We start from the raw sequence: 25,954 nt of genomic DNA on the forward strand, positions 1-25,954 counted from the left end.
ATAGTGATTCATGTCCGTCAAGAAATTGCTGGTTTGCGGCTGAGTAGGGAGGGTATGGGGCAGCATACTGTGAGGGGGAGGAAATAGGACTTCTGTATGCGGGGAGGAGGAGGAGGTAGCAATGGATAAGGGAGGAGAATTCGGGATCGGGAAGGGTTTGTCAATTTTTGAGCTATCCCTGATGAACTTTGATGAGAAATTTTTGCTTGAGTGCGGTGCACTAAAAAAGGGCGGCGGAAGGGAGATGAGTGGCTCTTACAATTTTTATCTTTGGATAGGGACTCTGGAACAGGGCCCCAGGGAGGAAAATTAACATCATCTACTTTTGGTGCATGGGCAAAACTACAATATTTGTTATTACAAGCTAAAACTGGACAAAGCTTCACATTGGTCAAAACTGCACTTAACGGAACCACAACTACCTGAAATAAAATTACGACATATATGTAAAAATTTGCACTGCTTACTAAATTTACAACGATTATGATTAAAATGTTTGCATATCACATTTTTTTTGTTGGAACTTTGTTGATGCACTTGGTTGAAAATCACTGTGCTCATTTTTTTAGTGTAATTTGCCTTAACTCTATTTTCGAAAACACTTTTTGGCTGGAGCTTGGTTGAAGAAAAAACGTGTTCAAATACACAATTGTCTTCTAATTGGCAAGAACCTGCCAAGATTATATTAGCACATTTTAGTTTATTATCAGAAGAGACAGTCTTATTATGCAGGCTATTCCCCTTGTTAATGTCCACACGTTTTTGAGCATCTGTAATGTGGTAATCAAGGTTACCATTATAATTAGGCTGTATCAAGGGTGGATTGAGGTCAATGAAAATTTCCGGATTTGTGTCACTTGTTGTGACAGGTATCAGTGGATTTAATCCTCTAAGTCCTTCATCAATATTCATTTGGTTTATGGACATTGCACTTTTTTTATGGTCAGAGATGAAAGTGTTATTAACCTCATTCAAAATGGAATTATATGCAGGTTGATTTGCTAGATTGCTTTGGTGAATTGTCAAAAAATTGGAGATGAAAGTTAATGCATCCGTTAACTTTTCTTGTAAAACCAAGATTTTGGTAATATCTGGTTGTAAGATGGGGGGTGTAGGGACAGTGTCCGTTTGAACTGATTTATCAATGCTACAGTCAATTGTTTGGCAAGATGCATTTGTTTTCCCTTCAGAACAGCCTCGGCGCTGGGGAGGGACAAGGGAAATTGTAGGATAACACAAACTAGTGCCAGCCTTTTTAGAAACGGTTGGTTCTTCAGTCAATAGAGGAAACTGGCTGAGCGGAGTGTCTGGAAAATGTTTAGGGCTGCTGAGATCACTTAGAATGCTAAGAATCCTTCTTCTTTCAACAGGGGTACGGGGTGTCCGAGAAGTTCCGGATGGGGGGATAGAAAGCACTGGAAAAGAAGCACAATTTACCTTAGACTTAGTAGAACAATCTAGGCACATCCAGGAGTTATTCTAACTAGTGATTTCTATCCTAGCACACTTTTCAGTCCCTGCATGGAACCAAGAACTGCAATTAACACATATGACTGCGTTTGAAGTAACTCGTAATCTGCATTCAGGACAAAATTGTTTTGATTTCGTCATTTAGTCTTGCAACACAGGTTTAAGCCTTACTTAATTGAAAGGTCTTAATATGTCTTGAATTTGACGTTACCCAACGTCAGATTTTCATGTTCACTTATTCCTAGCCTTAGTGATTTAGTCTTCTCAACATTGATTTTCAAACCTATTCTAGCACCCTGAACTCACAAAACATCTAAAAATTCATTCATTTTGCTCAGAATTTCATCCAGGATGCTCAAATTATCAGCATAATCTAAATCCACGAGAGTTTTTCCCCACCATTTGATTCCATGGTCTCCCATTGCCTTGGCTGTGCTTTTTAAGACAAAGTCCATCAAAATGATCCATATAAAGAGGGATAGAACACAACCCTACTTAACTCCTAATTTAATACAAAACTAGCTGCTCACCTCATTTCATACCTTAACCGCAGCATTTTGATTCTTGGACATAGCACTAACCACTTTAACGTATTTTTCTGGTATACAAGACAAGGATAAGACCTTTGCTAAAGCTCTTCTATCAACAGAATCAAACGCTTGTTCATAACCTATAAAACTGAAGACCAAAGGTGTTTGACAACTCAGACACTTCTCAATTATTAATCTAAGAGTATAAGAGTATTAATCTAAGAGTATCCTCAACCTTTTCTAAAACCGCACTGTTCTTTTCTTAAAACTTTTTCTACTGCATCTCTCAATCTAAAAAGTAACATATTACTAAGTAATTTGCTATCTACAGAGACCAGACCAATGATTTGATAATTACCTCCCTTACTCTTACTTAGTTACTGTGCTATTGACTTAGCACATTCTCAAAATGCTCTGCCCATCTCTCTTTAACTCCTTCATTATCACTAATTGTGCCCCCGTTCCTATTTTTAACGGTGAGAAGTCTGGATTGACTACTCCCTCTCAATTTATTAACATGACAGTACAATATTTTACTATTATGCCGTCTAGCTGCATCTTGGAGATCCTCGGCAATTTTATCCATGGTCTCCACACCTCGCTAATTCATATTTTAATGCTTTCTTCACTTTTCTTTACATTCCTTTTGCTTTCATATGATCTATCACACAGAGAATTCTTGTACAAGTCCCTTTTCATCTCTACTAAAAATGGAAATTTTAACTAATATCTCTAGCCGTGTTCCTAATTTTCTTCCCTAATACACCATCAGCAACTTCACAGATTGTTTTTCTAAAATTATTCCAACAATCTTCCACATTGTCAGTTTCAACTCAAGTTTAGTATTCAACTCTTCCCGGAAAGTTTCTCTCCAATTCTCGTCCTGGAATCTATCAACATTGTAACTTTCCGGGAGTTAGCTACCCTTCCGAAATTTCAGCTTTAAATTAACCCTAGACACAACTAGATGGTAATCTTTACTTTTAATATCAATTAAAGGACTCCTGTATACCGTAGTATCTTGTATTGACCCTGCTAATCTTTAGTTTACTATAACATAATCAATAAGCTTTTCTGTCTTATCATCACGTGAAAACCGTTGCCCCTGTAACTGTAAGTAAAATTCATCCGAGTCACTAGTATCTCCATCAGTCGGTTCTACAGGGGCATATACTACTGTAACTGATACCCTGAACTTTTTAGTCATAAAATGAGCAATTAGTATTCTATTATTAATACCTTCCCAGCCTACACAATACTTAGTAGCTTCCTTATTCATCATGAGCCCTACTCCTTGTCTACGGACCCCACCATTCCTGCCTGAGTAAACAAATTCTATATTACCTATTTTCATGCTTCCTACCCATGGGATACGAGTTTCTGAAACTCCTAGTAAGTCCAGTTCGAATCGTCTGAATTCGTCAGTAAAAAATGTTTATGCGATAGTCATTTTTTAACGTCGTAACATTCCAAGTTCTAATTTCCATGTTCTTTAAATCATTGAAATTATTTTGGCCTCAGGAAAGGTAACGATCCCGGATACCAGTGCCACATATTTTCTCCAGTCTACACCAAAGCACTTAAGCCGGCTTAGAACCACACAGCAAGAAGTCCCTGGGACCTCCAGTATGAATGGAGACATTCTGCAATCCTGGGCTTATCTTGGTCCCAACTTTGTTTTCAGCACTTGGCGATGCTCTTCTATCAACAAGGGTCGAAATCCTGCACAGACAATATCAAGCCTATTACCTCCGACTCATTACATATTCATGCCTAAAAATATTGTGCTACTGCGGGGAGGCAGCCCATAGTAGATAAATTAGAGGAAATAGAGTTGACTGCAAGGTCCCCAGTCTTGCAGGTACCTCGAAAGGGTCAAGGCAGCCCTTTGTAGGAGCTGTTGTCCATAGATCTGGATGGTACGTCCTGCTGCAGTTGTCCTATAGAGGACTCTCCGGCGTGGGTGATCGGCGTCATCATGTAATTTAACCCGTTACTGGGAGAAGGTTTGTAACTCACAGGACGTGTGGACACGCCGGTGGGCCCAGTTGATTGTACATTCGAGGAACCTTCTTCTATCGCCACCTGGGGACACGCTGAGTAGCCTGGGGAAGGCTCTTTAAAACTGGCAAATGGTAAATACATTTTCTTAAAATTACAAATTAGCTGTCCCAAATATTAATCAAATATTAGTATTGGTATCTATTTTATAGTAAATACAGTGCCAGGAAGAATAAGTTTTTATTTGAGTATATCAATATACTCATATTTTGTTTACTCTAAGCAAAGAAGCACATTCGTCCAACAACCAACTGTCTACTTTATGGGAGTGCAGTGAAAAATCTACTCATTTCATATAAAACTGGAAATAAATCTAGGCTACAAAAATAGAAAAGAAGAAGACAATCTAGTAAAGGAAGAAAAATACTTATTTTGTGAGGCTAAGAATGTGTTTATCAATTTTGTTTTTGCTGCTACGGCACGGTATTTGAATTGACTACAGAGAAATAAGCTATAGTTCACGACTTGTTACTTGGACCTATAATATTCGTAGGTATATTTTAATGCTTAGATTCTGGTTGAAGTTAACTAAGAGTAATGAAGATAGACTAGTAAGAGCGGCATATGAACAGATGTTGAAATGTGGTTTAAAAACCTCGTGGCCATCTCAAATTAAATCATTACTAGAAAAAGTAGGAATGCCTTATTTATGGAATAATGGTCTTTGTTCTAGTGATGTACCAACATATTTAGAAAGCAAGGTACGATTTATATTAGAGAGTCAGGAAATTCAGCATTGGCAAGGGCTGGTTTTAGATTCTACAACCCTACAACATTATAATCAGGAAAAACCTAGTTTCGGAGAGGAACTTTATTTTAAATTTAATTTACCGGCTATGATTCTACGTCGTTAAATTCAGCTTAGAGCGAATTGTCTTCCAATCCAGAACAGGCAAAAAACTTTCGACAAAAATAAAATGATAGTTGGTCCTGATAGGCGGTATGTTTGTCCCCTTTGTAAAGATGATGATGAAGACTTGGATCATTTTCTCCGGAAATGCCCGGTGCTCTTGGATTTACGGGAAATTTATTTGCATGGGATTAATTTGATGCTTCCGGGTATTCTGCAAATAGTAACCCAACCACAATATTTCGAGTGGGAGTGTATATAGATAAATCCTTAATAAGAAGAAAAAGTTTTATATGACTAATTTCTTTTGTTGTTAGATTAGGCACTTTTCGCGTTGAATTCTGTTTTTTTGCGCGTGTTTGTAATTCGTACTGTTGTTAATTTCCTTGCTTGTTTGTTATGTATTTATATTTTTGTGTGTATATGGCCCATGGGTTTTTGAAATACACTTATCTATCTATATCTATCTATTCTTTTCAAAACATTTTAGAAAAAAATTTATCTAAATATTTGATGAAGCCAGCTAGATTTCAGTTATAAGTCCAAGTGGTCAAAATTAACGCATACAAATTCTAATAAAGTATTATTTTTTAGATATAAAATGGACGAGAATTATTACCTAACTCATTATTTAAAGGTTCATTTAAGTAGGGAGCACTCCTGACTTTGTTTTAAATAGATTGGAAAAATTTTAAGGTAGTATGTTGAATGATCGAAGGATAACTTATAATTACTTGTAAATAAGATGAGAGTGGTGTGGACAGTGAGAGGAACTGTGCACGCGGCGGGAGCCGCAAATTTTTCCTTGGTGATTTCTAAAAAAAAATTGATGGAAAAAACTGTCACGTAGGTTTGCTCACTGCTACCATGGAATTGTTGATTTTCCACTGATGTGTCTTCTATTAATATTAAGTGCCTAGTGTCGTGTTGTGAAGTTGCATAGTATTTGTCCCATGTTGAGTGCTTAAGAGTTAAAGTTGGTGAAAATTGTGTGTAATTTGATCAATGTCTTTTCATTTTGTTTTTCTCTTCTTTGTTTTTCTTACTCCTGCTTGTTCATTATTGTTATGTGCTAATTAAGAAAAAAAAACTTTCCAAAAAAAGTTCCAAAGAAACATAAAGAGGTATATTAAACCTAAAATGAGAAGAAATAAAGTCAAATAATTTTTATGTGAAATTCTACCGTAATCTCTGTCACTAAAGAAACAACCCCAAAATGAGCAGATATTACAATAAAAAAAAAAAAAAAAAAAAACAGTGAAACTCAAAATGAGCAGAAACTGCCACAAAGAGGAGTAGTGATAAAGCTCCTAGTGCCTTCTAAAGACAGGAATGTAATTTGTCCTTTGCTGAAAACAATCTTAATTTCCAGCTATGTGTTTTTTTTCTCATAACATCGAATAAAAAAATCAAGTAAAGGACTGACCTCGGCCCATGGTAACCTAATATTAAAAAACGCATAAAAAAAACCGGCAAGTGCGAAAAAAATGTCATTTCTAGCTAATTCAGCAATGGTAACCGTCGTTAAATTAGTCATAACAGTAAAATGTTATTTTCAAAAAGAATTTATGGGAATTTCAAAAATAGCATGAGACTTTTCCAAAATGGTTTGGGATTGAATAAAAAGTGCCATTGGGATCGCCATGGCCGGAAAACCTATACAGAAAATTAAGAGTCCACTGGCTTGAACAATAAGGGAAATCACTTTTTTGCATTGATAGGACTGTCCTCTTTTTTTCCGTTTTTTTTTCTCTGCTGCTAGTGGTGAACTTGAACATCATAGAAAGCTGTTTAAGGTCTCATTCTAAAGGAAATTGCTACATCTACTCGCTTTTGTAATTAACGAAACAGAATATTCGAAAGGAATTTTTTTTTTTTGTGAAAAAATTGTATCTTCGTATACAAGGTGATATCACAATCGTAGCTTATTACAATAAATTACGTTATGGTAAAATTAACGATTGAAGGTTTAATCTATATACTAATATTATTCCTAAAAGATTTAATAATTTCGGATTAATTAAAGTTGAAAAAGAGAAAATCTTGAAAATGTTTTTTTTCGTCACAATGCCAAGAAAATTAAAGGGTTTATTTATTCTTATTTACTTTAAGGAATAAAATATCCAGGTCAAACATTTGAAGTGCATTCGGTGGATATAACACTTCGTATCACCCACTGGCTATATTTTTTGTACTCTAAAATGCTGTCAGTTAAGCACTAGCTAAATTTGTAGTCTTGATAATGAAGGATCGAGCGTCAGCGAACTCCATCATATATAATATAATTAAATTCATTTTTGCTACAATTTCTGCTGTCTTATGCCCTAAAAAGAGTTGTTTCCATTATGCTTTTAGTCTTCCTTTTTCTTCCTTCCCTATTCCTTTGCTTTTAGTCTTCTTCCCCTAAAATATATATTGAATTGATATCATTTGGTTGATACTGATGTTGACAAATAGCCAATGGTTTTCGTAAGATTGTGTGTTCAACTAACAGGACTTTTTGCAGGTTGAGAAGCCCAATGAAGATAATGAGTCTACAAAATCTGTTTCGCCTGAGATTGAAAATACAAACGATTGTGGTATGTACAGTATGATTATTAAAAAAAAATGCCATAAGATTTAATTTTGAGAAGGCAAAAAAAAATATGTAGTATGTTGGGAAAATATCCAATCCTTAACTGTATAGCAGAGGTGGGCCAAAATTCACATAGTAGTTAGGTACCCCCAAGCATTATTTTTCACCCATCTACATTGTAAAGAAGGCCTAGTCATAGAATCCTGGGAGGGGACTAGTTCGATCTAAATGGAAAGTTCTAGGGCTCTTTTTAAGGGTGGAAAAAGATTGGAGGGCAAGGAGCCCCCTTTCCCCTAGGCTCTACATGTTTGCCCCGGGCTTTACATAGTCCTCTCCTGGTATCGAATGGCAAAAACAAAACAAAAACAGAGTGAATTTAAAATAAAGGATGCCAAAAAACTAAGCTTTGTCTGGGCCAAAGTTGACTTCGTAAACAGTCAGGTGACCTCCAAGTATTATTTTCCTACAGATTCTAAGACATTCAATCAAATTTTGAGGTAGCCTTTTTTTTTTAACAAAAATGTCTCCAGGTATGACATGACACCCGCGCCCCAGGACAAGAGTCGTCATTACTCAAGTTGCCCTTTGTTTATGCATTGATCGTATAATAGAAAGTGGAGGAATTTTTTTACCCTTGGTGTTCGATTAGCCCGAAACTTCTGGTGGACATTATTTGAGGACAAGAAAATTTTATATGTACCTGTACGCTAATTACACATTTACCTGAATAAATCTAAAGACGCTATGTGCGCCTGATTTTCAAATTATTTATAATATCTTAGGAATAACATAGGGGATCAAATTGAAGCCTGAAGGGAGTATTTGAGGGTCGAGGGAGGGGTGAGGGGACATTATGTCTATCCTAGTAGTTGAAATTGTATGCCTGAAATATTTAGGAAAATGACTTGTGGGATAGAGTTAAAGCTTTCAGGCACTATAGGTGAAAGGAAGATGGACTGCTGGATAAGGGAAATCTAAATTTAGTCTTTGGGAGAGGGAGAAGGACTAACGAAGTTTTTACGTTGGAGGATCTTTCCATGGAGGAGTTTTTTATGGGGGAAGGGAATTTCCCTGGAGGGGGAGCCAGATTCTGAAAGTAAGGAGCAACATTAAAACTTAAAACGAAGAGAAGTTATTACGTATATGAGGGGATCGCCCTCTCGTCAATACATTGCTCTTTATGCTAAAACAAAGTTTTTTTTTAGTACTTTTAAAAGAGTCATTTATTCTAATTAAACGACATTTGTGATTCAGGAGCCATCCTTAAAGAAGTGGGACAAATTCAAACTTTAGCGTAAAGAGCGAGGTATTGACGAGGGGGTTACCCCCTTATATACGTAGAAATTTTTGTTCGCTTTAAGTTTTAATGCTGCTCCTTACTTTCGGTTGAAAAAAAAACTTGTTTTTTTTTTAATAGCTTGATAAATCAGAAGACAATGTATACTACAGGTCGTTAATACGGCGTATATTCAATATCTCAGGAACTACATTGGCTATAAACTTGAAACTTCTAGGGAATGCAAGGGGGAAGTGAGCCAGTGGATGCTGAATTGTGACTGGAGGAAAAGGGTAAAGATATGTCGAAAGACAATCTGTACATATAAGCTATCAAAATAACATGTCTGCAATATCTTGGGAATGAAGGTTAGTGACTTGAGGGACCCAGTTGAAACTTGTCAAGGGCAATACATTCTTGGAGAAAATTTTGGTTCTATTGATTCTTAGTGGGAAACATTTTTTTTTCTGTTGATCATCTTCAGAGTTTCAGACTATGAACCCATCTCAATATAAATTTCAGAACCAAGAGAACCTTAGTTAGAAAAAAAATCTGGTTGCATTGATTCTTGACATCCATTTTGTATTTTTATTGTTTAAGGAACAAGAGGAAGTTTTTTTTATTTTTATTAATGTATCACCTCAAATGCAATTGTTTAAACAAACAAGCACTTAAAGCAAACTATAATACAATAAGATTCTTATAAAAAAAAGGTTGATCAAAATTTAAGATAAACAGATACTATTATTAAATTGAACCTTTGATGGAATATTATGGGGGACGTTGGACTAAATCAAATGGCACCACATGCATCCAGGTTATCAAACTGACGTATCTGGAGTATCTCAAGGGTAGCTATAAAGTATTCAGATGTAAATTTTGTGGCACAATCCGGGAAATGTTGAACTAAATCTAAAGAAACTTTTTGCGTCCAGGCTGTCGAAAAGGCATATCTACAATATTTATGCCACCGGAGGGGGGGGGGCATGTTCAATACTTGGTTTTTGATTAATTTGAAACTCTCAGAGATCATTTTCTGGGTGAAGAAAATTATATGTATTCGGAGTTTGGGGGGAAGGGGGGGGGGTTCAAAACTGGTCAAAAACTCTTTGTTTCTAACTAGTTACATTTTGAGGTAAAGTAGTCTTATAAAATTTACACAGGGGAGGCTTGGGCTTGTCTGATAAAAGACATTATGTCTATCTTAGTATTTGAAATAATATGTCTGGAATATCTTTGGAAGTGGCTTGAAGGATAGAATTTAAACTTTCAGGCACTGTTGGTGAAATGAAGAGGGAAAGTTGGGCAAGGGAAATTTACATTTAGTCTTTGGTGGGGGGGGGGAGGAAGGGCTGATATAAATAAAGTTTTTGCACAATAAGCTCACACGAGACTTATAATTTAGGCACGGTTAAGTAGCTAGATAAATCAGAAAACACGCTGCCAGGTTGGCACAATGACGCAGGTGCAAGATTGAGAAACTGCTTAGGGTGTCAAATTGAAACTTTTAGGGAATCTTAGGTGGAAGGGGAAGTGGGAACTGAATTGCGGCTTTGGGGAAAGGGTAGAGCTATATTGAAAGACAACATATGGATCCAAAATATCAAAATAACATAGCTGAAATATCTTGGGAAACGAAATTAAGGGCTTAAGAGGTTCAGTTGAAGCTTTGGCAAGTGTGGGACGAGGGTGGGGGGTCTTATGCATGTTTGAACTTTTTCTTGTTTAAATTTTAGCTTGGAGATTTTGGCTTATCAAGGAGAATATAAGGAATTTGTGGTTCTATTGAATCTTTGTGCGAAATATTCTTTTTTTTTGTGCTGATTTGATTAAATTTTCAGGCCATGAAGACATTTCAGTAAAAATAAAGAACCAAGGGAACTTGGTTAAAACAACAGGTTAAAAACAAGTCTGGTTGCAATTATTTTTAACATCGTTTTTTTATTCTGATTTTTTTTTTATCGAAACAAAAATAATTTCTAATAAATGAGTCCCCACTGTAATATTTTGAACTTAACAAGCACTGAACTAAAATATCACGATAAGATTCTTATAAAAGGCTGATCATTATTTATTTATATTCAAGGTTTTAACAGCATAGGGGTAAAGGTGGTTTCAGCCCTTTGGAAAGCGGAAAATATTGCAGGCTTTAATGCATTTGGATAAAATTCTCTCTTCCCATCTGTCCAAAATTCTATTGTAAAAACTATTATTTTTTTTTCAAAACTTTGTGTAAAATTTAAATAGGAAGCAAAAAATCTTAATGCTTAAGTAGTAGGAATAAATGGAAAAAAGTACTTTATTATCCTGAAAATTCCTCTTATAACCAATAAAAAAATAATAGGAATTAAGAACTAACAGAGCTTAATTTATTTTTAATTAAAAAAAAGTTCTTCAAATAAAAGTAGAGCGAAATGAAGCCAAAGACGAACTTAAATGCAGTCTTATGATAATTCAAACCTAACACGAACGGAAACTATCATCGAATCTGTTTGGTTTAAGTTATTCTTAAACCTAACAGAAATTACTACTAACAGGAGTAGGACTGAATGTTAAGGGAATCACTTGCGCCGTCCGGCTAGCAAAACATCCTACCATAGTTTACCTTTTTATTTGTGCGCGGAAGTTGGTTTTTCATGGTGAGAATGATATTGACTTATGCAGTTTTTTTCGCTCTATTTTTGAGTACCAGAATCACTCCTGTTGAAGCCGTCGCTGTGCCAAAAAATGACTTAATAAAATCGCGTTTCCATTCTACCTTTTTGGCGCCATCTATCTTGACTACGCTAACTGCATTGCACTTACTGCGAGAAGTCACAGGTGGCGCATCGTCCACTAATGGAAACAATCCGACAGGAAAGAAACGTGGATGTCGGGCAGGGAAAAATGAAAGGAGAAGGCGTACGGGGTGTGCTATTTCGGTACTAGTGATAAGCCGTGACTATTGTTCTTCGCCAAAATAAGTGTTTTAGCGAAACCTGGTGAAAATCAAGATATCCAGAGCACCTAAAATACCGAGTCTGAAGAGATTTGACGAAACTCCCGTGTGGCCCATCCAGGATAGCCCGCCCGTTCTTAAGCCCGAACGTCCTTTAGCTAAAAGTAAGTTGCCAAATATACTTGTGTGTAACGCTAGATCTTTGAACAACAAAACTGATGCACTTGAAGTTATTGCCAGGCAGAACAACGCCTCAATAATAATAATAAGCGAATGTTGGGACACTTCTGACGAATAGGCGCGCATCAAAGGTTACGCAAGCTACTTTAATACGCGTCACGATCGTGGCTTGAATCGTCGAGGAGGAGGCGTTGGACTTTATGTTCGTAATGACCTATCCTCAAGGCTGTTAAGTGAGCCTTTTGACTCCAACCACGAAATATTATGGACCGAATGCAAACCTGCACGTTTATCAAAAAGATTTTCATGTTTAATTGTTGCTTCGGTCTATTATCCTGAAAGTGCTAAAAACAGGAAAGACTTGATTGAACACATTCAGTTTTTCGTAGACAAAATGCGCCGCAAGCATGTCTCTCCTGGCTTTGTTATTGCCGGAGACTTCAATCAAACTAATAGGCAATGGGTTTCAACTATTTTAGATTTGCGACAAGCCGTTACAATACCTACCCATCAAAGTGGCAGCATACTTGACTTGATTTTTACAAACTTGACAGACTTTTATTACGCACCGAGATCCCTAGGACCCCTTCTGAATTCTGATCACTTAATCATCTTCTGGGAAGCCAGTTCGGACATTCCGAAGCCAAAACGAGTCAAATATACGGTGCGACCACTTACTGAGGACTCGATATCTACATTTGGTCGCTGGATCGGTAATTATCAGTTTGAGGACATTTGCTCTGAACAGGATATTAATATTAAAGTCAATAAGCTGAATACTCTGCTTCAGGAGCGATTTCAGACTTGTTTTCCCGTAAAAGTCATTACTGTGAGTGACACTGATAAACCGTGGATAACCAATGATCTAAAGAATTTAATAAAAACCCGTTGTCGCCTTCATATCGCTGGTGATACCGTAGCTTCAGCCAAGTTGCGTAATCATATTGTTAAACTGAACAAGCGTGCCAAGAGGCAGTATGTGAGGGATAAAATTACTCCCTTACTCACAATAGACCCCCACAAATGGCATTCCTCAGTAAAAAGACTTACCGGTAAGACAACACTCAGAGATCTAAGGCTCCTCAAAGAGGACGGTACCTTAACCTCAGCTAATGAAGTCAATTCTTTTTTTGCTGACATTTGTACCTCATTTCCATCAATCACCAAATCAGAAATTGATACTATCATTGCTGGTGCAGAGATTGAGGACGTATGTGAGGTCTCTGAATTCACTGTTTATAAGGAACTCCTAAGACTGGAAGCGAACTGTGCGTCCTACCCAGGCGAGCTTCCAGTAAAGCTGTTACGTGAATTCGCCATTTTTCTTGCTAAGCCACTCTCTTCTATAATCAACCAATGTTTCCTTCAGCAAGTATTCCCTAGTGCTTGGAAAAGAGCATATGTCCGCGTTATTCCAAAAGTAAGGTGTCCAAAATCTTGTGATCAACTCCGGTCTATATCAATAACTCCGAACCTTTCTAAAGTTGCAGAAACGTTTATTTACCGCAAACATATGTCACAGGTCTCTGCACATCTAGACCAGTATCAGTATAGATGCTTAAGAGGCAGCAGCACAACTGTTTATTTAGTACGGATGCACCATCTCATTGTCGAGTGGCTCGACCGAGGAAGTGCTATAGTCGACCTTCTCCTCGTAGACTACCGAAAGGCTTTTGATCTTATTCGCCATTCCGTTGCTATCACAAATCTACGCACCATGGGTGCGCAAAAACATATTCTCCTTTTAGTGATCAATTTTTTACAAGCCCGCTATCAGTGCGTTTACAGTCTTTTCCCAGGAGATACCGACTCCGAATGGGTCGAGCTTACATGCAGAGCCCCACAAGGTACTAAGCTCGCTAGTCTACTGTTTTTGGCAGTGATAAATTTCATCCTTTCCGGCTATGAAGAAAGATTTAAGTATGCAGACGACTTGTCAGTCCTACTGAAGTACATTGTTGAGAAGTCTGAGGCTGTCCCCCAATTCTGTAACGAAATAATCAACAACTTTAAAGATGAATGTACTGCGAATAGCCTCCAAATCAACGAAGGAAAGACTAAAATCCTTCGCTTTAATCCCCTGAAGAGAGACTTTGTGTGCCCTCCTCCTCCTTATCCTAGTGAATCTTCGGCAGTAGTGCTTGGTGTCAAGTTTAGCATCGACTGCTCTTTCAGCCTCCATGTCGATACAATTATCAAAAAGGCAAATAGTGCGATGCGGACACTTATACTAATGCGTCGATTTGGTTTTTCAGTGACACAACTAAGGATAGCCTATCTTACTTACATTCGACCAATTTTAGAGTATGCATGTCCCGTATGGGGCCCACAAGTCAATAACACTATTTACCTAAGTGACCAGCTTGAGTCAATACAAAAAAGAGCAGTCAAAGTAATATTGTGCGATGCTTTTACCGAATATAAGTTAGCATTATCCACTTTACAAATTCCCTCTCTTCAAGAGCGTCGTCTCAGTTTGATCCTTGAATTTGGCCAATATCTTCTCAGAAGTGATAAATACAGATCGATACTACCACCAGTTTTAGTGAAACATCGAAGTACTAGGTTGAAGAAATTTGACAGATTAGCAGCACCTCCTTCACGCACAAATCGTTTTTCCAACTCATTCATCCCTTTCTTTGTATCAAAGTATAACAATTGTTGATTTTAAACTATTTGTCTTCTGATTTTTTTTTTGTCGTTTGATTTAATCCTTTTTTCTTTTTTGTAAGCACAAGCGCCATTTAGTTTTATGACTACGAGAGATTGTGCAAATAAAACCTATTCCTTCCTATTCCTATTCCTAACGCCCTCTAAAATTTCTGAATGCCAGAGGTCATTTGCGCTGTGTTGAAAACAAAATCTATTTTAAACACCCTCTTTTTGGTTACTTTACCAATAAACCAATAAAAAAATAATAGGAATTAAGAACTAACAGAGCTTAATCTATTTTTGATTAAAAACAAGTTCTTCAAATAAAAGTAGAGCGAAATGAAGCCAAAGACGAACTTAAATGCAGTCTTATGACAATTCAAACCTAACACGAACGGAAAAAACTATCATCGAATCTGTTTGGTTTAATTATTATTAAATCTAACAGAAATTACTACTAACAGGAGTAGGACTAACGACCTCTAAAATTTCTGAATGCCAGAGGTTATTTGCGCTGTATTGAAAACAAAATCCATTTTAAACACCCTCTTTTTGGTTACTTTAATGTATCCACAATTGCTGACACTTGCAGGAATGAATATCGTTGTGGATTTAACAATCAGTCTACTTTCAATGACTTTTTTCTTAAATCTTGGTTATAATGGTAATTTTCTTCCTTTTTTTTGTTGTTGTTTGTGTTTTCGTAAATAAAAACCAAATTTTTCATTATTCATATTGTTTTCAATGGAATGCAAATGACGTTCAGGCCGGTTGAACATTTTGAGAGGGACGGAAGGGGACAGGCAGCAACATTCTTACTAGTGAACCGTGATTAGTCCTTGAAATATTTTTTTTGTATGTGTTGTTTCAACACACTGCTCAACAACTCACAAACTGCTCACAAATCAAAACACACTGCTCGACATAAAAATTGTTTTCAGTGAACTGAAAATAATGCTCTGGCCATTAGAAGGAACAAGAGGGGTTGGCCCCTTCGTCCGCTTAGGTTAGTTTTTTTGTTTGTTTCATGTTTGACTTGCTTATTCATTGTATTTTCTCTTCATTTCAGAACTCGGTTATTTATTGATAGTGATTCTTGCTTAAAATTCAATTATGTAATGTCTTTGTTTCTGCTCATCTTTGATCTGCTCATCTTTTCATCTGCTCATCTAGTTCTTCTTTTTTTTGAATTCCCTTTTTAGATTTTACCTTTTAATTAATTAGTAGAAAAGGTGGCAATTTTTGTTCTTGGTTGTCTGATCAGCTTGGAATTCATAGGGATTCTTGCTTAGTCAAGATCTCCCTGGGTTTTTAAGAGTACACCCTTGGTAGGTTTACAGGTATGCTCTTGTATCTGTAAATCAAAAGACGTTAGGTGTCACAAAGTATGTAACTTATACTATACCATAATGGCTTTAGGGAGTCGAGTCTAAACTTTCAAGGAGTGCTGAAGGGGTTAAGTGATTTTTTTGGGGGGGGGGCGGAGGTAATTAAAATGACACTATGATTATTTGGGCTATCAGAACAACAACTCTGTAATTTCGTGGGATTGGCTTAGGAGGTGGAGTTGAAACTTTCAGTTTTGTTTTTGTGTAGGGGGCAAAATGGTGTCGGTTTTGTGTGTGTGGAGGGGGGGGGGATGGTAAAATATTTTTTCTCTGGTGGCGTATCTACAACATCTTGGGAATGGTTGAGGAGATCAATTTAGAACTTCAATCAGGAAGTGTATGGGAGGCAAATCGTCCTTGAATTTCATCACGGGCTGGTTGCCGAAAAAAGGAAGAGTTGCTGAACCCTTTTTGACATTAAAACTTGAAACGAACAGAAATTATTCCGTATATGAAAGGGGTTGTCCCCTCCTCATCGCCTCGCTCTTTACGCTAAAGTTTTTTATTGTTTTAAAAAGTAAAGTTATGAAAAAGAGTCAAACTTTAGCGTAAAGAGCGAGGCGTTGAGGAGGGGACAACTCCTTTCATATACGGAACAATTTCTGTTCGTTTTAAGTTTTAATGTCGCTCCATACTTGCAGTTAAAAAACTTGGTTTTATTTATATTTAATCATTACCAAGGAGAGGAAAAATATCATAGTTATGCTTTTATTTGCCGATATACTGCCGGCAAACGAAGGCTATCGAAGTTTTGGATCAAGGGGACAGTATCATAGGCGAGGTTTTAACGTATGTTGAAGTATAGTACCCACATTTAGCTATCTTTGTAGCTAGCATATTCAATATTGGTAACATCTGCGATAATAGTGGCTCCACACTTGTCAATACTCTGTCTATATTGACTTTCTAACTTTCATTTTGATCTTCGCACGACCGCAAACCCTCAAAGATTTTCTTCAGTGAGAAAGTGTTCCTTATTTTATTTATCTGTTTGTGATTGCTAAAATAAAAAGTTCAAGCATGACAACCGTCTTTGAAAAACGATATAGTGCTGAATATAATGATGGAATATTTGATATCAAAATGACACCGGTAGTAGAGGCAGGTGGATTTTGTAAACGATTTTTAAATACATTCTACGGCTTACCCGTCTCACTTTTTCTTTTTCTACTCTCTTTTCGTAATTCACACGAATCTAAAAGCAGGACTGAAAAATAATTGTTCAAATTATTTTTTTGATTAAATGAAATCTATTAGCTTTGTTTCCCATGTTAAGTAACCGTTGCAAGTTGAGAGATTTTTTCTAGTATGTTTGAACATCTAAATTACATTATTTATCTTTTTCAGAAGACTCGTTTGTGACAGGCAGTGTTTACATGTATATTAAAGAGCCTAGAAAAGTGAAGTTGAAACCGATTAATTATGTCTGTGAATGGGTGCCAAAGTGTAATTTTGAAGTTCAAGAGTATTCAGAATTCTACAGTCATGTTATTACGCACTTGTCAGACATAAGGGGTGTCAAAAATGAATGCTCTCTTAGTAAGTATTTTGATGCACCAATATTTTTATACCCTAAAAAGTATATGGGGCACCTTTTAAAATATGCTATTTTGCTCATAAGAGATGGGTAAAATTTCAGCGGCATATTCGCTTCACAAGTTGAAGGTGAGATGAATCAAGGTTTTGAAAGAATATTTTCGTGGACAAATAGCTGATGCACTGTTATATATCTCCGTAAATAAATTCTAAGACGTCTCAAATGAGTAAACTCACCTAAATGAAGGTTTAAAATAAATTTATTTATTTTCTGTTTGGTCTGTGTCGATTATATATATCTTTATGAACAGGTGCCACCGCGCAAAATTATGGACTCTGAAACTGGAAAGCTGAAAATATCTGCTACTAGTGCTGCCGCTATTACTATTAATACTACTTCTAGTAATACCAATAATACTACTGTCACTACTATTACTACTATGCCTAAGAATATGAAAGAGAAATTTTCGAGGAACTTTGAGGGGTAAAGTGAGCTGAATCACAACACGCCGTCTGTATTCAGATTGCTAAATGGGCGTAACAGCAATATCTTAGGAACAGTTTGGTGTGTGAAGTTGAAACTAACAGGGTTTGTCGTGGGGAGCGTTGAACTAACCCAAAGAAAATAATTGTATCCTAGTTCTACTGCTTCTACTCATACTGCTACTACGGCTACTATTATTACGACTTCTACTTCTACTACTGCCACTAAAGCTAAGGCTACTACTGTTGATTCTACCGCTACTACAACTACTATTGCTGCTTCTAAAACTACGGCTATTTAGGTGAAAAAATGGACAATATTGAAACTGTGCGGAATCAAGTTGAAACACTATACCCACACAGGTTATCAAGAGAAAGTATCAGAAATGCTTCAGGAACGGTTGATCGCATTAAGTAGAAAATTTTCAGCGGGTGTTGAAGGGGATGTTGAAGGAATTAAAGGTGCACTGCGCCTACCAGTACTAATGCTACTGCAACTATTGCTACTACACAAGCTAAGAGTATTAACGTGAAGTTTTAAGGAATGTTTAGGCGGATGTTGAACTAATCAAACGAACTATGAGCATGTAGATTTTGACAACGGTTACCAAACAATATTTGAAAAAACGGTTTTATGAAGTTTGACCTTTAAGGGTAAGTTGTGGGGATTTTAAACTAGCCAGAAGGCAATATGTTTATACTACCCCTACAGTTACTGTAACTGATGACTCTAAGGATATTAACGTGAAAATTTTAGCAAACGTTTAGGGGGGAGGGTTCAATTAAACAAAAAACTATATGCATGCTTGTATTCAAAAGGGCACATAAGCAATATCATTGGCAGCACTATTCTATAATAGCTAGAAGTATCATTGAAACTTTGAAAGAGCTAATTCGAAGCTTTTAAAGGAGGTATAAAATTAAATTAAACAATTTCATTTGTGCCAGGATTAAAATCTGTTGAAAAAGTTTCTCCAACATACAAATAGCAAGCCAAACTATGGATTCTTACAGAAAAAACCTTAAAAGATTTAAAATACTTAGTTTTCTATGAAAAGACTATGTCAATAAGAAAGGAACAAAAATCAATTTTAAAAACTTTTTCCATAAAACAAGTTATTCGAAGAAAACTAAAGAACTCTGTTAAACCAGAAACGAGCGGAAATATATTCAAATAATCTTCCAAGTGTAAAACTGCCAAAAATCATCATCAATAAATAAATTAAACCCAAAACAAGTAAAAAATTTTCTTGAGCTGGGCTGACAACCCCCATGCCTTCTCTAGAGCTAAACACGATTTATACTTTACTAAAAGCAAAATACATTTGATATCTTTAAACTTTTTTACTCTAATAAACGAAAAGTTATTAAAATTTTAAGACATAAATGTCAGTATAATTATATTCAACTGACAACCCGTGGTCTTTTATTTTCAGTGCAGTGTAAATTTTCTTGTCTTGAGAAGGCCTAAGGGTTCTTTTTTTATTTTGTTTTTAAGCAATATTTAGTTTTATAACATAACGGAAAAAATGTATAACTGGGGAGGGGGGGGGTCGACAAACCCAATATCCCTAGAGAAGTTGTTACTGGACCGTTCAACAATGCTAACAAAATGGTTGTCTCAAAGTTTTATGTCTGGAAAATTATGGATTAAAGAGGAGGGCTGCTTGCCCTCCAAACACATTTGAATCTTAAAAAGGGCACTAGAATTTATAATTCCCAATCGAATTAGCTTCTTTAAAAGTTTCAATGATATTACTAGCCATGGTAGAGCAGCGCTGCCTATGATATTGCTTGTATAACCTCCTCGTCAATACCTTGCTCTTCACGCTAAAATTTCTAGCACTTTTAAGAAACCCTCCGATTCTAATTAAACGGTCCTTGTGTTTCAAGAATGGTTCTTAAAAATGGAGACAAACAGTCAAACTTTACCGCAGAGTACAAGGTATTGAAGAGGGGCAACCCTATCATACCCGGAATAATACTATTTGTTTTGGGTTATAATGTTTCTCCTTACCTCCAGCGGAAAAAAATTTGTTTAAATTTGTTTAATTTCTGATCGTTTTTCAAATGATGCGGTAAATCTGGATCACCCTCCATGAAAAATTTCCTCCCCTCATGAGAAACTCCTCCATGGAAAGTTCCTTCCACGCAAATTACACTCCTCTCCCCCTTTTAAAATTCCTTCCAGACAATTCCATCCTCGCTAAAAATCCCCCTCCCTCCGTCAAATTTCTTGCAGAATATTCAGCCTAAAAAATTCTCCTTGGCATATTTTCATTTGACTAAGAGTAAGTTCTAATCGTTTCCCAATCACCCCGGAAATTCCCCCTTCTGTGAAAGTTATTTCCTGGAAATCCAAACACGTGAAGATGTCCCCCAGAACATCTGCACAGACAAAATTGAATAGGAAAAAAGAAAGTAAGACAAATGAAAGGAATTTCATATAGGAATTCGGTCAAATCCCCCGGTGTAAAACTTCCCCTGGAAAGTTCACCCCTGGAAGTTTCTTTTGGCACGGGCAATATCCCCATGGAAACCCATCCCAAGGGCAAATCCTCCCGCCCACCCCAAAATGTCTTTATGCTTCCCAATTAGGAAATACTATGCGTAAGCAATGGAATTTTTTTTTATAACTTAAAGACCTGTCCCCTGGGGATGGGGGGGGGGCATGCTATCTCTAAAGGTGTAGTTCTGGGACTTTTCAACTATGCTCAACAAAATGGCTATCTCAAAATTACGATCGGACGATTTCGGAGAACAAAGATATGGGAGGGGGTCTAGTTTCCTCCAATCTTTTGGTCACTTAAAAAGGGCACTAGAACTTTTGTTTTCCGTTCAAATGGGCCCTTTCTCGACGTTCTAGGACCATCGGATTGATGCGATCCCCCTTAGAAATTTTTTTAATAAAAATAAAAACCAAATAAGCACGCTTCCGTAATCTTTCTTCCTACAAAAAATAAAAAATCCACATTTTTGAAATTAAGAGCATGAAACCTCTACAGTAGGGTTCTCTAATATGCTTAATCTGATGGGGCTGAATCTTTTGTCTCATAAAGATTTTTTTATTTTTTGGGAGTCTTTCCCCTCATTTTGGAAAATCAGGCACATTTGTATGAGGCTCGTAGCCTTTTATGGATAACACTAAGCTTAATGAATGTTATATATTTGGCCTTAATATTAATATATATTTAGCCTTAATATTGTTATATATATGTTTATTGATCTTGAAATTCTGTTTTTTCGAGTCCCGCTTGTTTTTTACCCTTTTCGCTCCTTACTTACAGTTCGTTACCACAAACTGTTTAATATAATGCCTCTCCAATTATATATTATTGTATTTAAGACGGCTATAAGTAGGGAAAATATACACATTTCTTTAGCCTGAATATCCGGTTTATCTTCTTTGTTAATACAAAGATAAGTCTCGTGAGGTTTTTTATTTGAAGTATTGTTTTGAAGCATTTTGATTGTTTTGACATGTTAGTTAGAACTACTATTGATTTTATCTGAAAATGTTTGTTTTTTAGACTTATTTTGTGATTGGAAGAACTGTGAATTTACTACGACTTTAGCTTCTGAAATTTTGGCGCATGTTGTGTACCATGCTGTTCATGCAAGTGCAAAAAATAGAGGTCTGCAATTTTTCCAGGAATACATATACAAGGTAAAATAATGTAGCCATTTCTTCGTGTTTTGTTGACTGAGGAGCATTCACTGGGTTTTTAAGTAACAGAAAAGAGAAAGAATAAAATCATAAAAACAGCAAAGGAAGGCTGAATAGCCTAAAAATTATTTGAGATTATGGACGAATTGTAAAAATGCAGTGATCCTGGTTGTCCCGGGCCCTGAGTTTATCACCCTTGCTTACACCCCTAACTGAAGCTCTTGATGGCACTGGGACAGTATAGGGCTCTGTTCCACCTTCATTAGAAAGATTAATCGAAATCATTTTCGTGTGTTCATTTTTAAATTGATCTACTCCATTTTTCAGAGTTATAATTATTTTAGACTGACCATGTTTAGATTGACCATGATAGACCTTTGTTTATTATTGACAAAAAAAAACTTTTTCCACAGAATAAGTTTTTCAAAGAAAAGTAAAGAGCTCCATTAAACCAAAAATGAGCAAAAATAGAATTGAATAATCTACCAAGCGTAAAACTACCACAAATCAGCATCCATAAATTGATGAAACCCAAAAGGAACCAAAATTATAATTAATAACCAAGTCAAACTCAAAACGTGTAGAAATTAAAAGAGTAGGGCTCAAAAACTCTATGCATTCCCACGTCCAGAACAAGTTTATTAAAGTGCAAATTAGATTCTGGCCGCGGGAAGGTATAGAGCTTTTGAGCCCTACTCTTGTTAATCTCTCCTAGTTTTGAGTTTGAATCGGTTATTTGCTGTAGTTTCTGTTCGTGTTCGGTTTCATTACTTTATAAATGCTGATTGGTGTTAGTTTTACGCTTGGTAGATTATTTGATTCTATTTTTGCTTATTTTGGTTTAATGGAGCTCTTTACTTTTCTTTGAAAAACTTATTTTGGGGATAAAGTTTTTCTAGTTAATTTCTCTTTGTTTTATATTGACATAGTCTTTTCGGGAAAAAAAAATAATAGTTTAAATCTTTTTGTTTATCTTAAAGAATTTATAGTTTAGTATGCTATTTGTATGCTGGAAGTTTTTCAACAGTTTTTAACAATATACATTCTTTTGAAAATCTGGACACAAATAGTAGCGTTTAATTTAGTTCTAGACCTCCTCTAGTTGACCTGAAAAACAAAACTTAATAACATTTGCAAAAAATCTATATATGCTATTTGACAGCTTGGATACACTTACACTTGTTTGATTTATTTAAATTTTAAGAGCAGAAGTAGTAATGGAAGTAGCAGAATAGAAATTGCATAGCTGGGGGGGGGGGCTGACCTACGCAATAGCCCTAGATATACAGTTACAAGACCTATCAGTTATGCTGAACAAAATGGCTATCTTAAACTTTCCTCGCATGTGTATAGTTTTTTCTCTGAATTGAAACTCCCCCTTAACGTTTCAACTTAATGTCCTTATTGTCATTAGTTGTAGTAACCTTAAAAGTAGTATGAAAAGTATATACATAGTTTCTTCTGGCTAGTTCAAAATCTGTCACAACTTACCCTGAAAGGTCTAACTTAGTAAAGTAAGCCGTTATTGTGACATTGCTTTGTCATCTTATTGACAATGTACATGATCAGAGTTCGTTTTGGTTTAGTTCAGCATCCGCCTAAATATTCCTTGAAAGCTTCACCTTAATACCCTTAGCTTGGGTAGTAGCAATAGTTGTTAGCATTATTAGCAGTATGGACATAGCACCTTTTTTTCAACATTCCCATCAGCACACTATGAAATTTTAAACTTAAAATTTTAAATTTTAAAAAACAAAATTTAAATTTTAAACTTTAAACCGGTCCTGAAGCATTGCTAATACTTCCTCTTCACAACCTGTGTGGGCATAGTGCGTTTCGATTTATTTCAATACAGTTACAATACTGCCCGAAATTCTCGCCTTAATACCCTTAGGTTTGTTAACAATAGTAGTAGCACCAGTAGCTGTAGTAGTAGCACTAATAGCAATAGGAGTACAGTTAATAGTACTAGTCTTAGCCTTAATAGCATTAGTAGTTGTAGTAGTAATAATAATAGTAGTAGTTGTAGGAGTAGAAGCAGTAGTATTATGATGCAAATATTGTCTTTTGGTTTGTTCAACATCCCCCACAACAAGGGTTGCAAGTTTTAATTTCACACACTAAACTGTTCTTAAGATATTGATAATATGCTTTTTTGACAGCCTGCATACGGATGGTTGGTTGTTTTCCGTACAATTTTTTTTTTTTTTTTAATATTCTCTGAAAATTTTCCTTCATACCGTTAGGTATAGTTGTAATAGCAGTCACAGAAGTATTATTACTACTCAACTTAATACAATTAGCCATTGCTATGACACTGTCGATCTGTTCTTTAGATAACCTGTATATTCATATACTTCTTGAAATTTTCATCTTAATGCTGTTAACTTTACAAGTAGTTGCGGTAGCACTAGCTGTTGGAGCAATAGTAATAGAAGTAGTAGAATTAGTAAATGTTGCAGTAGTAGTACTATTACTAGTAGTGTGCACAAATTGCCTTTTGGTCAATTGATCTTCGCCTTTAAAGAACTAATTTTCTGGAAGTATTCTCTGATAGTTCCAACGCTAATTTGACAATCTAAATGCACATAGTGCCTTTTTTTAGTTTTGATTTTCCATCAATATTCTCTCAAATTAGAATTAGCCTTTATAGTACTATTATGACAATAGTTTCGGTGGTAGTAGAAGTATTTGCAGTATTAGTGTTGTATTAGTAGTAGTAATGGTAGTAGCAGCATTAGTATTAATAGCAGTAGGAGTATGTCCATGTTGCCTTTTGGTCAGTTGAACATCGATATCATGATTCCCCTGAAATTTCACCTTGACACGTTAAGCCGTTCCAAAATTTTTTGTTGGTATGCAAAATTGACACCCTTTTGACGCCCTTTTAACTTCAATATTCTAAGCCTTACAAGTTGGTCCAATTGAAGTAGTAGTCTGAGTAGTTTAGTGGCAGTTGTATTACTAAAACTAGCTTAGAATTACTAGAAAACATGCACATATTATATTTTTGTCAATTGATCTTCCCCTTGAAGTATTCTCTGAAAGTTCCAATTTAATACCTAAATCAGTTCTTGAGATACGCCCTTTCGACAACCTGCATGTGTATAGTGTATTTTGATTTAGTTCAAATTCCTCCACAATATTCTGTCAAATTTTCACCTTCATGCATGCTTTATTTTGCTAGTATCATAGTAGTAGTGGTAGTAGTAGGAACAGTAGTAGCAGTAATAATGCATTATTATAAGCAGTAACAGTAATAGCAGCATGATTAATAGCAGTAGTTGCTGGCACATTTTGCATTTTGGTCAACTTAACATCCCACTCACGATGTCCCTGAAATTTCCTCTTGATACGATAAGCCGTTCCATATGCTTGTACCATTTCTGATACGCTTGTATCAGCAATCTGTATGCACATAGTATGTTTTGATTTAGTTCAACTTTCCCCTCAACGTTTCCTCAGATATTTTTTTCTGTATCCTCAGCCTTAGTAGTACTCGCTACAGAATTAGTAGTTTTAGTGGTATTGGTGCTAGCAGTAATAGTACTTATGATAACAGTAGTAGCAGCAGTAGTTGTAGTACAGCGTGCAAATATTGCCTTTTTGGTCAATTGATCATCTTTTTGGTCATTAAAAATGGCACTACAAATTCCAATTTAAAATAAAATTTGATCCATTTGAATTTAATGCGACCATCCATTCCATAAAAACCTTATGCGCCCCCCCCCCAGGGTATTACTAAAAGCCCTTGACCTATGGCTCTGGGGGCCATGCCAACCGTGGAGGTATTGTTATATGTTCTTTGGACTACTTCAAGCAAAATTACCATCGTACATTTTAATCAGATGCGTTTGGAGAAAAGAGGGGTAGAGGGGGGGGGGCTAGTTAACCTCTATCACTTTTGACTCTTACAAGGAAACTAGAACTTCCAATTTCAACCCAATGTGCCAACTCTAAAGTTTACACAGCCATCCCTTCTGTAAGAACATAATTTTTTGACCTTTTAACTACAATGAACACAATTGCTATCTCCAAATTTTGATTGGTGGTGTTAAGAGGAATGATGAGCTTTGAGGGGGGGGGGGCTGGTTTTTTCAAATCACTTTCACTCCTGAAAGTGCAATATAACTTCCAATTTCAAGTCAAATGAGCCCCATCGGAAGTTTATACGATCGCCCATTTCATAAAAACCTTTTATGCCCTAATGGCATAATTTACAACCCTATCTTCAGGGTGCTAGGGGGTTCTGTCAACCTTTAGAGGCATTATTATATGTTCTTATGACTATTTTGAACAAAATTGCTATATGATAATTTCAATCAGATGCGTCTGGTGAAAAGAGGGG

At 36.1% G+C, this 25,954-nt stretch overlaps 2 protein-coding genes across 8 annotated transcripts in view; both read left to right on the plus strand.

Annotated features, from left to right (window-relative positions):
- LOC136040389 (BTB/POZ domain-containing protein 6-like) overlaps positions 1-25,954 on the plus strand; it is a 396,184-nt gene that overhangs the window by 65,755 nt on the left and 304,475 nt on the right. The window lies entirely within an intron of this gene.
- The window catches only part of LOC136040386 (zinc finger protein 3 homolog), a 108,681-nt gene that overhangs the window by 21,285 nt on the left and 61,442 nt on the right, over positions 1-25,954 (plus strand). For all 4 annotated transcript variants that reach the window (XM_065724645.1, XM_065724647.1, XM_065724648.1 and 1 more), the window contains 3 exons: positions 7,418-7,490; positions 17,268-17,459; positions 21,470-21,606. In XM_065724645.1, coding sequence (XP_065580717.1) covers positions 7,418-7,490; positions 17,268-17,459; positions 21,470-21,606 — 402 coding nt within the window. The remainder of the gene's footprint in view (positions 1-7,417; positions 7,491-17,267; positions 17,460-21,469; positions 21,607-25,954) is intronic.

Source organism: Artemia franciscana, chromosome 20 (genome assembly GCF_032884065.1).
Source record: "Artemia franciscana chromosome 20, ASM3288406v1, whole genome shotgun sequence".
Lineage (NCBI taxonomy): Eukaryota > Metazoa > Arthropoda > Branchiopoda > Anostraca > Artemiidae > Artemia > Artemia franciscana.